The 12,565-nt window shown below is 41.4% G+C and overlaps 1 protein-coding gene across 1 annotated transcript; it reads right to left on the bottom strand.

Moving 5' to 3' along the window:
• Positions 1-4,810: 4,810 nt before the first annotated feature.
• On the bottom strand, positions 4,811-10,619 carry LOC125298234 (mucin-2-like). Its single transcript, XM_048248939.1, has 10 exons — positions 10,301-10,619; positions 9,720-9,803; positions 9,553-9,636; positions 9,365-9,406; positions 8,931-9,005; positions 8,259-8,357; positions 7,377-7,475; positions 6,472-6,570; positions 5,861-5,895; positions 4,811-5,769 (listed from the first exon to the last, which is right to left on the bottom strand). Exons 1-10 carry the CDS (start codon positions 10,617-10,619, stop codon positions 5,206-5,208), a joined length of 1,500 nt encoding a protein of 499 aa, XP_048104896.1. The 3' UTR covers positions 4,811-5,205.
• Positions 10,620-12,565: the final 1,946 nt, after the last annotated feature.

Here is a 12,565-nt window from a genome sequence, read left to right on the forward strand (position 1 = left end):
GCCTGTCTGGTGTCCCGCCGAAAAGTGTGGAATTGATGATCGCCTTTCTGAAATTTTTTTAATTTGGAAAAAAGAATGGACAGAGGAGGTTCATTTTCCACTACTGAAGCTTTCTGAGGATGGAGTTCTGGTTGTCCAATCTGGCTGAAATGACGCCAGAGAGCAGCCGTTTCACGAAGACCCATAAGAGTGAGAGCTCTATTATCTGTGGGTGGATTATCTGTCCTCCTTTGGAGAACCTGACCCCAGGCAATGGGAAGAGGCTTAATGCAGAGGAGCCCTCCAGAGTATGGAGGTGAGGCACCAGGGTTGGATGGTTCACCGGTGACTCTTTATGTCCTTGGTCGTAGTGGGTGAGATGTGTGTGGCTGACTGCTCCCGGTAGCTTGGCTGTGCTTGCCACAGGAGGCGGCTGTTAACTGAGCGTCGGAGGCACACCACCCCTGTAAAAAGGGGATTTGAATGACATAAAATCACGGGAGACCCAGTCAATCCTCTGTACTGAATATAAATGCCTCAAAGCATTGGCTAATAGATTGAGTGAAAGCTGTGGAGCAGGTTATTCATCCCGATCCATCTACTGTGTGTTGCAGGTAGGCTGGATTCAAACAACATTTCTACTGATCAGGGATATATTTGATGTAGGTAAGCTGTTTGAACCTGAAATTCGCCAGTATCCATTGATTCGAAGAAAAAGCTGATCGTAGAGCACAATTATTTCAGGAGTGTTCTGGCAGGCCTTGGTTTTTGGCGCTTGTTAGAGCTTGTTATTGATAGCGATTAGAGTTCTGTATTGGTGACATTGAGAGTATTTTTGTATGTCATTTATGACTCTGTGTGCTCCTTTTAAAGTCCAGGTCAGATTACAGCAGCCTTTATCTGTGAGTTAGTTTTACACCCTGGCAATTGAACCCCATTGATTGAAATTGAGGAAAGATCTGGTGGGGGGTGAGAATTTGAAGGCAGAAAGGAGTTTTAACCAGTCAGCCATATGTGCAGGACGCATGTTGTGCAATTCTCAGAACATCAAAAGAGACACAACACTATGTGAGATTGATGATTTTAATGTTATGTTTCTCAGAAAGAGTAAACTGGTCCGAAAAGTTTTGAATAAGTGCTGGTCGGGATGAAAGTTAACGGAGCAAGTCTTCCAGCAGCTGGCTTACATTGGGACCAGAGCGGTTTTTAAATATCTGTGTTTTTGTGGGGATGAAAATGTTTATTCAAAAGAACTTGATGTGTGGGTCATGAAAAGGGCTTCAGCTTTGATAAATGGAAATTCCTTTAAATAAGACATCCCACAAGGGTTTTGTCCCACATCAATAATTTGCGGGCATCCGCCTCCCTTGGCATCAGTTGTGCACCTTCCAGCACAGTTGCTGCTCAAGAATCCAGCTCAATCCTAGTGATTTCTTTCTGGGATAAACTCTCACTGCTCCACAGAGCATCAGATACCCACCTGGAAGAGAAGTGTGGACATGGGACTGTGCACCTGCCAAAGTAGGACAAGTTGCCTTCGCTGCAGTTCGGCCCAGCCGGCCTTCTCATGGGGCCTCTGGATTCCAGCTGGAAATATGTGGCGGTGCCATTTTACAGACTTTGATGGACTGGGGGCTGGACAGAACTTTGCTTTGGATGCATCCAAAAAGATTGAATATCAACAAACCCCTGTGTTTTGTATCGTAATTTGTTTAAAAGTTTGGTCCTTTAACAGTGTAACGCACAGTGAAGCACATACACAGAGTCTTTGTATTGGCTTCTAAAGGATTCTGACCATGGTTCTGCTCTTTAGATATGTCTCTTGAAAAGTCTCTCTTCCCACAATCACACATAGCCTTCCTTTAGGTCTGAGTCATTACTATGGAGGGTTTACCTGCTAGCAGGACCAGATCTTGTTAACGCTTGAACAAGCTGCCGGGTCAACTGGGGATGATCTATTCAATAGTAGCTCAGCTAATTGAGAAATGCATGGCCCTAACAAGAGAACAATTGCAGTTGTTGGCAGACAACTTCAGAGGGCTGTGCAGTTCAGACTGTAATGATCCTTTTCCCAATCTTTTCATTGTCGCCAAATTTGACAGGTTGTACTGGTTCTTACTTGAATTTTGATCAATTGTCTCTTTTGGGTCAGAAGCCAGCTACTGTAAGTGTTTATATAAACTGTGTGTGAAGTCTTTTAACAAAAAAAGTCTTTGGACAAGAGGGTGGAAACACCTTTGGTGTGCTGTTTTTACAAATGGGGATGATGTCCGACCCCTGTGGAGAGCACAATACAAGTCACCCTTAGCCAAAAAAATGTGGAGATTTACAATGGAGGATTCTGCATGGAGCAATTGCAGTCAATGCCTTTGTTTCAGTGTTGAATCCTGTTGTGGGTCAAGAGTGCCTATTTTGTTTTGTGAGAGAGACTGACTTTCATGCTTTCATGCAGTGTGTAAGGCTAACACCTTTATTCATGGTTCTACAGTCACTTTAATCATTTTTAATGAAACATTTTCAATGGAGACTTTTATTTTGGTTTTAAATATGTCTTGGAAACATCGTTTCAAATGTCAGCTGATAAACTTTCTCTTAGGTCAAGCAAAAAATGGCAATCTATGTTAATGAGAAACAAAATTGAGCAAACGTCTAGTGATGACCTAGTAATGGTCTTCTCAATACTTGTGAGGTCTCGCATGTTAATTGATTTTCATTTCTACAAAGCCATGATGAATCTTGAATCTTTTGAAGAAATTTGGTGTTATGATAGTGTGTTGTGTATGTTTGCTGATGGCGAATTGCAGTTTTGCACATTTCTTTGGAGAAAACTTGACTTGCTCCCTTTTGATTTTATTTATTTATTTATTTTATCTTTAATGTGACTGTACGTTGTGACAAAGTGATCATGTAAATACTTTGTGGCAAGAATGTAATAAAGGGTTTTTGAAAATTCAATTCTCTTTCTCTCTCTATATCTTCCTCTGTTTCTCTCTCTCTCTCTCTCTTTCTCTCTATCTCTTCCTCTCTCTGTCTATCTCTCTCTCTCTGATGTCTGACTGGTAACACATCAACTATCTGTCACATGTCTCTTGTTGCTCTGTGTCTGTGTTTTGTGTCTTCCGTTCTCTTCACAGTTTCGGTGTCAGAAGGGGATGTGGGGAGGAGTGTGAACTGGCCGCTGTTCTCTCCAGCCCATGTTCATCTTCATGACTAATAACCACCATCTTGACCTTCAGCCTAATAACTACCACTGACGTGAGTTGGAGTTTTCCACTCAGAACAAAGAATCTTCCTGACCATGAATACAGAATAATAGCTTTCCTTACTTAAAATGTTCTAGTAAGTAAAATTCAGTTTTTACTTGTCTAAAATGAATGTTACTTATTTTTTTCAGGTGGAACAACTATCAAGTTAACTATACTTGAATTGCTGAAGTTTGTGCTACACTGTAAAGATAGTTTGTTAACCTTACTTAGCCTGTTAGGTTAGGTCAGTGGTTCTCAAACTGGGGGTCGCCAAACATATCAGAGGGGTCGCAAAATGATTTGCAGTCTGAATTAAAGACATTTTTCTAAAGCTTTTTAGACCAACCTGTTTTAAAAACGGTGATATTCAGTAGCCGTAGACGTAGGCTTCCAATTCACAGTGTTTCCATAATGTTCCTCAGAAAGTGGATACTGTTCACACAAACTCAAATATCTGCCTGCGCCCCTTGCAATGATGCCTCTGCTTCCAATGGCCATCTCGCAACATTTTGAAATCAAATTTCGCCTGTTGGAGAGAAGGGGGTCGCAAGACTTGGCCCATGTTTTTTTGGGGGTCGCCATACAAAAAGTATAAGAGTTAGGTTAACAAGGGGGTGGGATGAGATGGGGTGCATGCACGTGTACACAAACTTAAAAACTTACATTTCCCTCTATCTCTGTCTCTCTCTCTTTTTCCTTCTCTCTCTCTATGAGTGTGACTGTTTGTGTGACTTTGTGCATGTGTGAGTGGCTCAGGCTGAATGTGTTGTGAAGACCGTGGCTGCAAAGAGCTTCACTAAACCACAGGGTAGTTGACCACACTGCTGTGACAGCAACACTCGCACACATACAAATCGATGGAGATATTAGATTTGAAGTGTGTATTTACACCCCTGGTACAAATAGCCTTGGCCACACAGCTAAGCTATTGATACCCTGTGTATAAACCACCATATATATTGATACCCTATTGATACCCTGTGTATAAACCACCATATATATAGAGATGTTTTTGGTCTACAAATCGATGGAGATTTTAGATTCGGAGTGTCTATTTACACCCCTGGTACGAATAGCCTTGGCCACGCAGCTGAGCTATACACTATTTCCTTGTGGAACCAGATAGTGCAGTGGTTACAGACAAGGGCTGGCATGTGGGTGGCTGGGGTCCAATACCCATGTGATGCATTTTGGCAGAGTGAGTGTGCATGTGTACCAACGTCTTTGGAGAGAAGGCGCGCAATTTGAACAAGAAATCGGTTCTCAAAACGGAAGTTTTGATTGCAACAATTAGCTAGTTCATGCACCAGGGTGTAAATAGCATGCAGTACTATAAACACCAGGGTACGAATAGCATCCACTTCTAACTGTACATTGATGCAAACAGCATACCTTATTCAGAGTGTCTATTACACAGCTGAGCTATTCACATCCTGTAACATAACAACAAAAAACATGTTGCTTGTTTAAAAGCAAAAAAAAAAAAAAAAAAAAAAAAAAAAATATATATATATATATATATATATATATATATATATATATATATATATATATATATATATATTATTACATTGTGTGATCAATATGCCAGAATAAATGCACAGGGGTACTAATAGTTTTTTGATGAGAAGCAAGTGAAAAAATGTCTATCGCCGTATAGCCCCGTAGACTCCCATTCATTTGGGACTCGCTCTTTACCGGCCTTAAGGGAACTATGGGTGAACTGCAACCAATTTGGATAGAATAGGTAGGGGTGGATAGGGAGTCGACAGGCTCTCCATAAACAGGCTCTGTTGAGACCGATTCAGACAAAGAAGAGGAAACTACATGCTGATTTTGAAGTAGCATCAAAATGTCTGGTTGTGGTGTGTTCTGGTAGTTTTCACGACCTTTTGTGGTTAGTCGTTTTGCGTAGCTTGAGAAACAAACTAACACCATGCATCACCACTTGCTATTGGCCAAGATCTCCTACCATTTCTAGCTAAGGGGAGGTGCCACTTTTGGAGAAACTGGCAGAATCAGAGCCAATTGGCTCATCACTGAAGACAACCATGGCGTATTCAGAACCATCTGGATTGTCATTGGCCGAGGTGATGTTGGAGTAGTTGGCAAGGTCAAACACACGCTGTTGATTGGTCGCTGAGGATGCAGAAGCACCTGTCTGTAGAGCCGGCGTCGGATTGGTTGCTAGGGAGTAGATGTCATCACTGTCAGTGGCAGCAGTGGCAGGGCCAGACTCACAGTGCTGATTGGTTGCTGAGGTCGTACATGAATGCAGAGCTGGCATCGGATTGGTTGCCAGGTAGTAAATGCCATCACCAGCAGTGGTGAGTTGAGGAAGATGATTGGCTGGTTGCATGTTGGAGGTGGTGGGTTGAGGGAGCTGATTGGCTGCTTTAGCACTGGCAGGGTCATGGTCAGGAGCTGGAAGTGTTGCCAGGGCATAGATGGATGTCAGAGCTGGACTGCTCCATTGGTCACTCTGGTTGGGTCCATCAGTGTCATGCGGTGATGTAGGCTGTATTTCTGAGTACACACACGAGTCCTAGTGGACCAAGGAAAGAAATGAAAATCAAAAAGTCTAATGACACACCAAAAACATGCAGATGGTCACATTTAAAAAGGGTTTTACTCACTGGTCTGATATTTCCAGAAGGAGATGTGGGTAATGCTAAACATGGTAATAAAATGTAAAGTCAGGTCATGTTTTTTATTTAATTGTCATTGGCTTTATAAAATGCTCTCTGAGGTAATCAAATTCGAAACGTAAAGCGTAACTCTCATTGAGAACATTGTTTGTGTACAGAGTTTACTAAAAAGAAAGGTTTTGGACAACTCACTTCTTGGCAAGATGGTGGCGAGCAGAAAAACCAAGTGAGTTGTTCTCTGTGTACTCAAACAACGTTCTCAATGCTCGAGTTCATGTGTAGAGATACACGTGATACTTCGATTAAAGTTTCATGATGTGTCAAGCCTTCTTAGTGTTTTAAAAATAGCGATTTTGATGTGATTTTGCATCAAAATAGTAGTGACCCTATTCAAAAAGGCCATTTGGCCCAAAAATGGCAATATGACCAAGCTTAAAAGTGGCGCTTCCGATGTAATTATGTATTTACACGAAAGTTTGACTCAAGTACATTCACAAAAAGACCCTAGGTTGAATTTTGGCGAGAGTTATGCTTTAACTATTCAATTGATTTGGTGTGTGTGTGTGTGTGTGTGTGTGTGTGTGTGTGCGTGTGTGTACCTCTTTTTTTCTCAGCTCTTCTCTTCATCAGCCTAAAAGTCACTACAAGCAGAGCAATTATCACCACGGCAACAACAACAAGACCCACAGCTAGATGGCCTGTGGGATTAAAGAGCAGCACAGCTGATCAAGAACACGTCTCTCTACCAGCTCAGAAGTCACTATCATGTAGTGTGTGTGGGATGTGTGCGTGTGTGCATCTGTTATTTTTTTCTGCTGCTGATGGCCGGTTGCTACATCCGGTCATCAGACTCGATCCCCATTTCACGCCCATAGACATGAACTATGATGAACTGTCTAGATCTGCCTATGTATAATCTTTGGTAGTAGCAGAGGAATACTCAATCAGCCAAGTCCTATGTGTATTATTTATGCTAAATGAGCTCCTTTTGTCTGTCAAACTCATATTTTAGTGAGCTGAGTCCTGAATGATTGATGCCATTTCAGTTAGCTAGTTAGTTAGCATATGAGCATTTAGTAATGTTATAGGACTATAATGGTATGTGGGGTAGCTAATAGGAACATGGAAATCAATGTGGGAATAGCTCAGTTATTTTGTGTATGAAGTGCCAATGATGTAACACAGAGTGTTGTGCCTGAATGTGTTCATTGAATGATAGTTCATGAACTCGTTCATATTTTGGGCGAACGTGAACTGAACGTACTGTATTACTGCCTGCTGAACATTACTGTGAACTCGTTCATTCTGGTGTCTGTGAACGGCTTCAAATGTCTGTTGGGAGTGGTAGACAGAGAAAGAGAGAGAGAGTCTGTTTAAGAAAGAACAGAAGTCTCTCTCTCTCTCACCCTCTCTGTGTGTGTGTGTGTGTGTGTGTGTGTGTGTGTGAAGGAGAAAATGAAATGAAATGAACTAATGAAATGTATTATAAAGACCATGCCCTCACCGCTTGATGTAGGTGATTTTTGATTTTGATCAGACTGCAAGTGTGTGGTCCTCTCAGTGATGTTGGACAGCGTTCTGGTTGTTGCGTTATGGGTGGACACTGACACAGGAAGACACATTTGAAATGGAGATTAAATAATAAACACAGAACTCTGAGATGAATAGAATGAGAAGTGAAAAAGATCACAGCTATTGGTCAAGACAAATCAAGTTTATTTTTATAGCAGATTTCATACACAGAGGTCATTAAATGTGCTTTACACCAACAAGAGTAAACAGTAATAGCAGGTAAGTCTGTGTAGTGTAGCTCTAACTATATTAGCATACCTGGTGTGTTGGGGAGAATAACTCTGGTGAGCCATGTTCCTTGTTGTCACACACACACACACTCATAAGAGCATGCATTATGGGCTCATACAAAATATGAGATGTTGAAAATAACAACCTCATCTGATTTGACTCAGCATGACCCATTATGGTTGTGATTAGTATAGTAAGCATGGGATTGAGTGTAATTCCAGCCATGACCACAAGGTGTCAATCTTACTTCTACATGAAATTACCTCTGAAGTTTGCCTACACAAATTACCCAAAGCTGCCATATTTGTCCAGTTAAGGAGATTCACATGACTCATTCATTTCATTCAACCTTTATTTATTATCGGATACCAGATCTCCTTATATGGTCAAAGATTTTTTGTATAGGCGAACTTCAAATGTCTGTTGGGAGTGGTAGACAGAGAAAGTTTGTTTTAGAAAGAACAGAAGTCTCTCTCTCTCTCTCTCTCTCTCTCTCTCTCTCTCTCTGTGTGTGTGTGTGTGTGTGAAGGAGAAAAAAAGAGAACCCAAGTAATGAAATGTATTATAAAGACCATGCCCTCACCACCTGATGTAGGTGACTTCTGATTTTGATCAGACTGCAAGTGTGTGGTCCTCTCAGTGATGTTGGACAGCGTTCTGGTTGTTGCGTTAGTGGAGGACACTGACACAGGAAGAGACATTTGAAATGGGAGATTAAAAATAGACACAGAACTCTAGGATGAGGAGAAAGAGAAGTGAAAGGACCACAGTGCTGCAGCTCTCTATATTCCCACAGTGTGTCTGGCTCAGTCTAGTGCCACCTCAGAATTGATCTCAAAAGATTAATGGTATCTGCATACGAATATTAAAAATGTCTCCTATTAAATAAATCCTACATGTTACTTGGGTAAACAGTCTGCTAAATGATTATACCCCATGTAAAGGTACCACACCCACACACAGTCAATCTCAGAGGTACACACCAACACTCTGTCTACTAACAATGTGATTAAAATATGAAAGCTCTTACCAGTAAGGGAGAGAGGAGTGTGATCTTGATGGAGGTTTTCATTTAAAATATATCTACTTCCTTGATGTTTTAATCCATAGCAGTGTCACCCTCTAGATCTGACCAACAATTGAGTGTGTGTGTTTGTGTGTGTGTGTGTGTGTGTGTTGGAGGGAGAGAGAGAGAGAGAGAGTGTCTGTGTATATAAGAAATATAAAAAAGATAAATGTATTATAAACATCTCACCGCCTGATGCAGCTGATGTGGAATCAGACTCTGTGATGTTGGTCAGCGGTGCAGTTGTTGCGTTATGGGTGGACACTGACACAGGAAGACACATTTGAAATGAGAGATTAAAAATAAACACAGAACTCTAAGATGAAGAGAAAGAGAAGTGAAAAGACCACAGTGCTGCAGCTCTCTATATTCCCACAGTGTGTCTGGCTCAGTCTAGTGCCACCTCAGAATTGCATACAGATATTAAACATTTCTCCTATCAAACACAACTTAATTCTATCAAGTATATCCTTGAATCAGATAAATCACATGTTGTGTAACAATTTGTATTGTATAATTTGTATAATATCTTGAATTTCCCCTGGGGATCAATAAAGTATATATCTACTGTATCTATCTATATAATTTTGACTGATTATTAAAGTGTATCTGTATCAACCTACCTGGTGTGTTGGGGAGAGTAACCGTGGTGACCTCTGCAGTGACTTGAAATTGAAAAAAAATATTATGTCAAGGTCCTTATTGTCACACACACACACACACACACACACACACACACACACACACACACACACACACACACACACACACACTTCAGCGCATAGAGAAATGTCTTACTGTATGAGCCTACCAGGTACAGTGTTGGGGAGAGTAACCGTGGTGACATCTGCAGTGACTGTGGGAATGGCAGCTGTTGGTTTGTTGGGCTTGCTAACTAAAAATCAGATTGGCAATGATTTATACAAAAAATAATAATGACAACTGATTAATAATGTAGCTGTATCTGTATCAGCCTACCAGGTACAGTGTTGGGGTTAGTAACCGTGGTGACCTCTGCAGTGACTGTGGGAATGGCAGCTGTCGGTTTGTTGGGCTTTCTATCTAAACACCAGATAGAGAAAGACAAGACACACACACACACAAAGGCAACATTTCAACCTTTGTCTTATCTCATAAGAGCATTATGGGCTCATACACACAAGCAACACTGGCAGGAGAGCAGCATTTAGCAATCATTTATACAATCTATTTTGGATGATAATTTGGGAGCAAACATAAATAGGAGTAGTTTTGAGCTAGACCGTTGTTAGTATTAGCAACAAAATGGCTTATAGGCAGCAGACATCGAGCCACATCAAAATAAATCACTATTTTTAAATCATTGTCACTGAAAGTAGCCGTACACTACGGTGGTAGTGTGGAGTCCCTAGACCTCTCTGTACACTTTACAAGTTTACATGTTTGTCTGTAGAGACCCTCTCCACACTATCACCAACATTTAAGGCTATTTTCCACCTTGTTAGTGGTTTCGAAATAGCTTTACATTTTGATGTGGTGCCGTAAATAATAAAAGTATTTTTCACATTTATGTGACTTACCTACTGTGAGATTCACTCTGGTATACAGAATTCCCCCCCATTTCTTAACTCCACACCAATATATCCCAGCATCCTCTGGGGTCAGTTTACGGATGGTCACAGTGAAGATGTGTATGTCCTTCTTGTCCTGCAGAGATACTCTCTCTTTGTGGGTCCACTCTTTCCCCTTTTTGGACCAGATGACAACATGGTCTTTAGACTCTCCTTTCCGGAGGTACTTTTGGATGGACTCATCACCCTTCTGACATGTACAGTTGATGACAGCATCTCCTCCCTCATGTCCTCTCACTGTGATCTCATCACACCTCACACAACTCATCACTGAGAGAGAGAGAGAGAGAGAGAGAGAGAGGGAGAGAGAGAGGATCTGTGTGATTGTCTTTTAGAGCAGTTTGTGAGATACAGCAAGAGATGATGTAGCTCCTCCCAACATTGTGACAAGTCCAGCCTATCAGAGCCTGAACCCTAACACCATGCAACAGTGAAGTGAATGTGTGGCTATGCCATTTGTATATTTTAGCTATGCAACGTCTGCATGTACGTCATGTGGCTTGAGTTTCTATGTTAATCTTTCTGAGAAAGACTTACACCTCCCCTTCATATGATTGTGCTCAGATAATATCACCACAATACTGGCCAGCGACCTTAATGGCCCCGGCACTAGAGATCCACAGGTTTAAAAGGCCTATATGGTCATATGAAAACAGGACAAACAGAAATTACAAATGCACCATATAAACCAATACTTTTGAAACCAGGCTGCAGACACTGAGGATCAGCAGCGCTATGGAGGACCCCCGTCAGTGGTACAATGAAATCAGATTTAAAGAAAATAAATAATAAAACAGTAACATAATCAGTTAAAATGGTCCAAATGGCAACATAAAAGGAAACTGGCAAATTTATAAACAAAATTGAACGCAGTTGTGTCAATCAGACTACTCAGAGACTCAATGCATACATTAGACAATTGCGACATACATTCATTCATTCATTCAGTCATTCATTCGGAGGCACAATAGGCTACACAGCTCAACAGAGAGAGAGAGAGAGAGAGAGAGAGAGAGAGAGAGAGAGAGAGAACACAAAGGACTCTAATTTGTATGACCCAAAGCCACAGTGCACCATTCAGTGCATTCATACCTCACTAACTAATGCACATATGCAACACCAGATCAGCAAGGAAGACAAGGAAGTTCTCAGAGTTCATTTAAAATCACACCATTTCCATGACCCTGTTAAATACCAACTAGTTTTCAAACACACACACACACACACACACACACACACACAGACACACACAGTCAAGCTCAAAATGTGTCACACACCGTATACACACCAACATATGCTCTCTGTCTCCAAACAATGTCATGCAAATCGAAATCTCTTACCAGCAAGGGAGAGGAGTGTGAACTTGATGGAGGTTTTCATTTCAGAGATAAGTCTTCTTCCTCGCTGATTTAACCAATAGCAGTCTCACACAGTAGGACTCTAGATCTGACCAACAATCATCACATACATCATGAATCAAATATGGTCTCTGAAACAATAAAAAAAGCTCATCAAAAGAAATGTCACATAGCAGATCTGTCTGCTTTCAAACTGATCTGTGCCTTTTCTTTCAACTCTCTTCATCCAGCTCAACTTTGCTTTGCCACAGAATGGTATTTTATGGTCTCATCAGCTCGATGTCCAGATCGCCTGGTGATGATGTCCCCCAGTCCTACCTGAGCTGAGGAGAGTCCTTCTTGATGAAACGTGATGCCTGATTGGTTCAGTCACCCTGAGAGGTGGCCACTACCCTCTCTGTTGTGTATTTCCTGTCTTTACTAAACAATTCACTGACTTAGATAATTACCACTGACTCACTCTCTCTCACTGACCTCATCAGTCTCTTGTCCTTGTTTTGAAGTAGCTCTCTGTACCCCTGCCTCCACTCATTTTACTGTCCCATAATTCCACTCTCTCCCTTTCTCTCTATCTAACAATGTTTGTCTCTCGCTCTCTCTGTCTTTTCCTCTCTGTTGTTCTGAAGCGCGTCTATCGGCTCTCACACCTTTTCTTTATGTGCAGCGACTAGACCGCTAGTCTACTTTCACAAACACAGCACTCTGCACCTTGTTCTCTCAGTGAGTCTCTCTCTCTCTCTCTCTCTCTCTCTCTCTGTCTCTCTGATGTCTGACACACTATCTGTCACTATTTGTCATGTCTGTAGTGTCTTGAGCCTTCATTGTCACAAGCGGATGTGGGGAAATAGCTGCTGTT

The sequence above is a fragment of the Alosa alosa genome, chromosome 7 (assembly GCF_017589495.1).
Source record: "Alosa alosa isolate M-15738 ecotype Scorff River chromosome 7, AALO_Geno_1.1, whole genome shotgun sequence".
In the NCBI taxonomy this organism is placed as follows: domain Eukaryota; kingdom Metazoa; phylum Chordata; class Actinopteri; order Clupeiformes; family Clupeidae; genus Alosa; species Alosa alosa.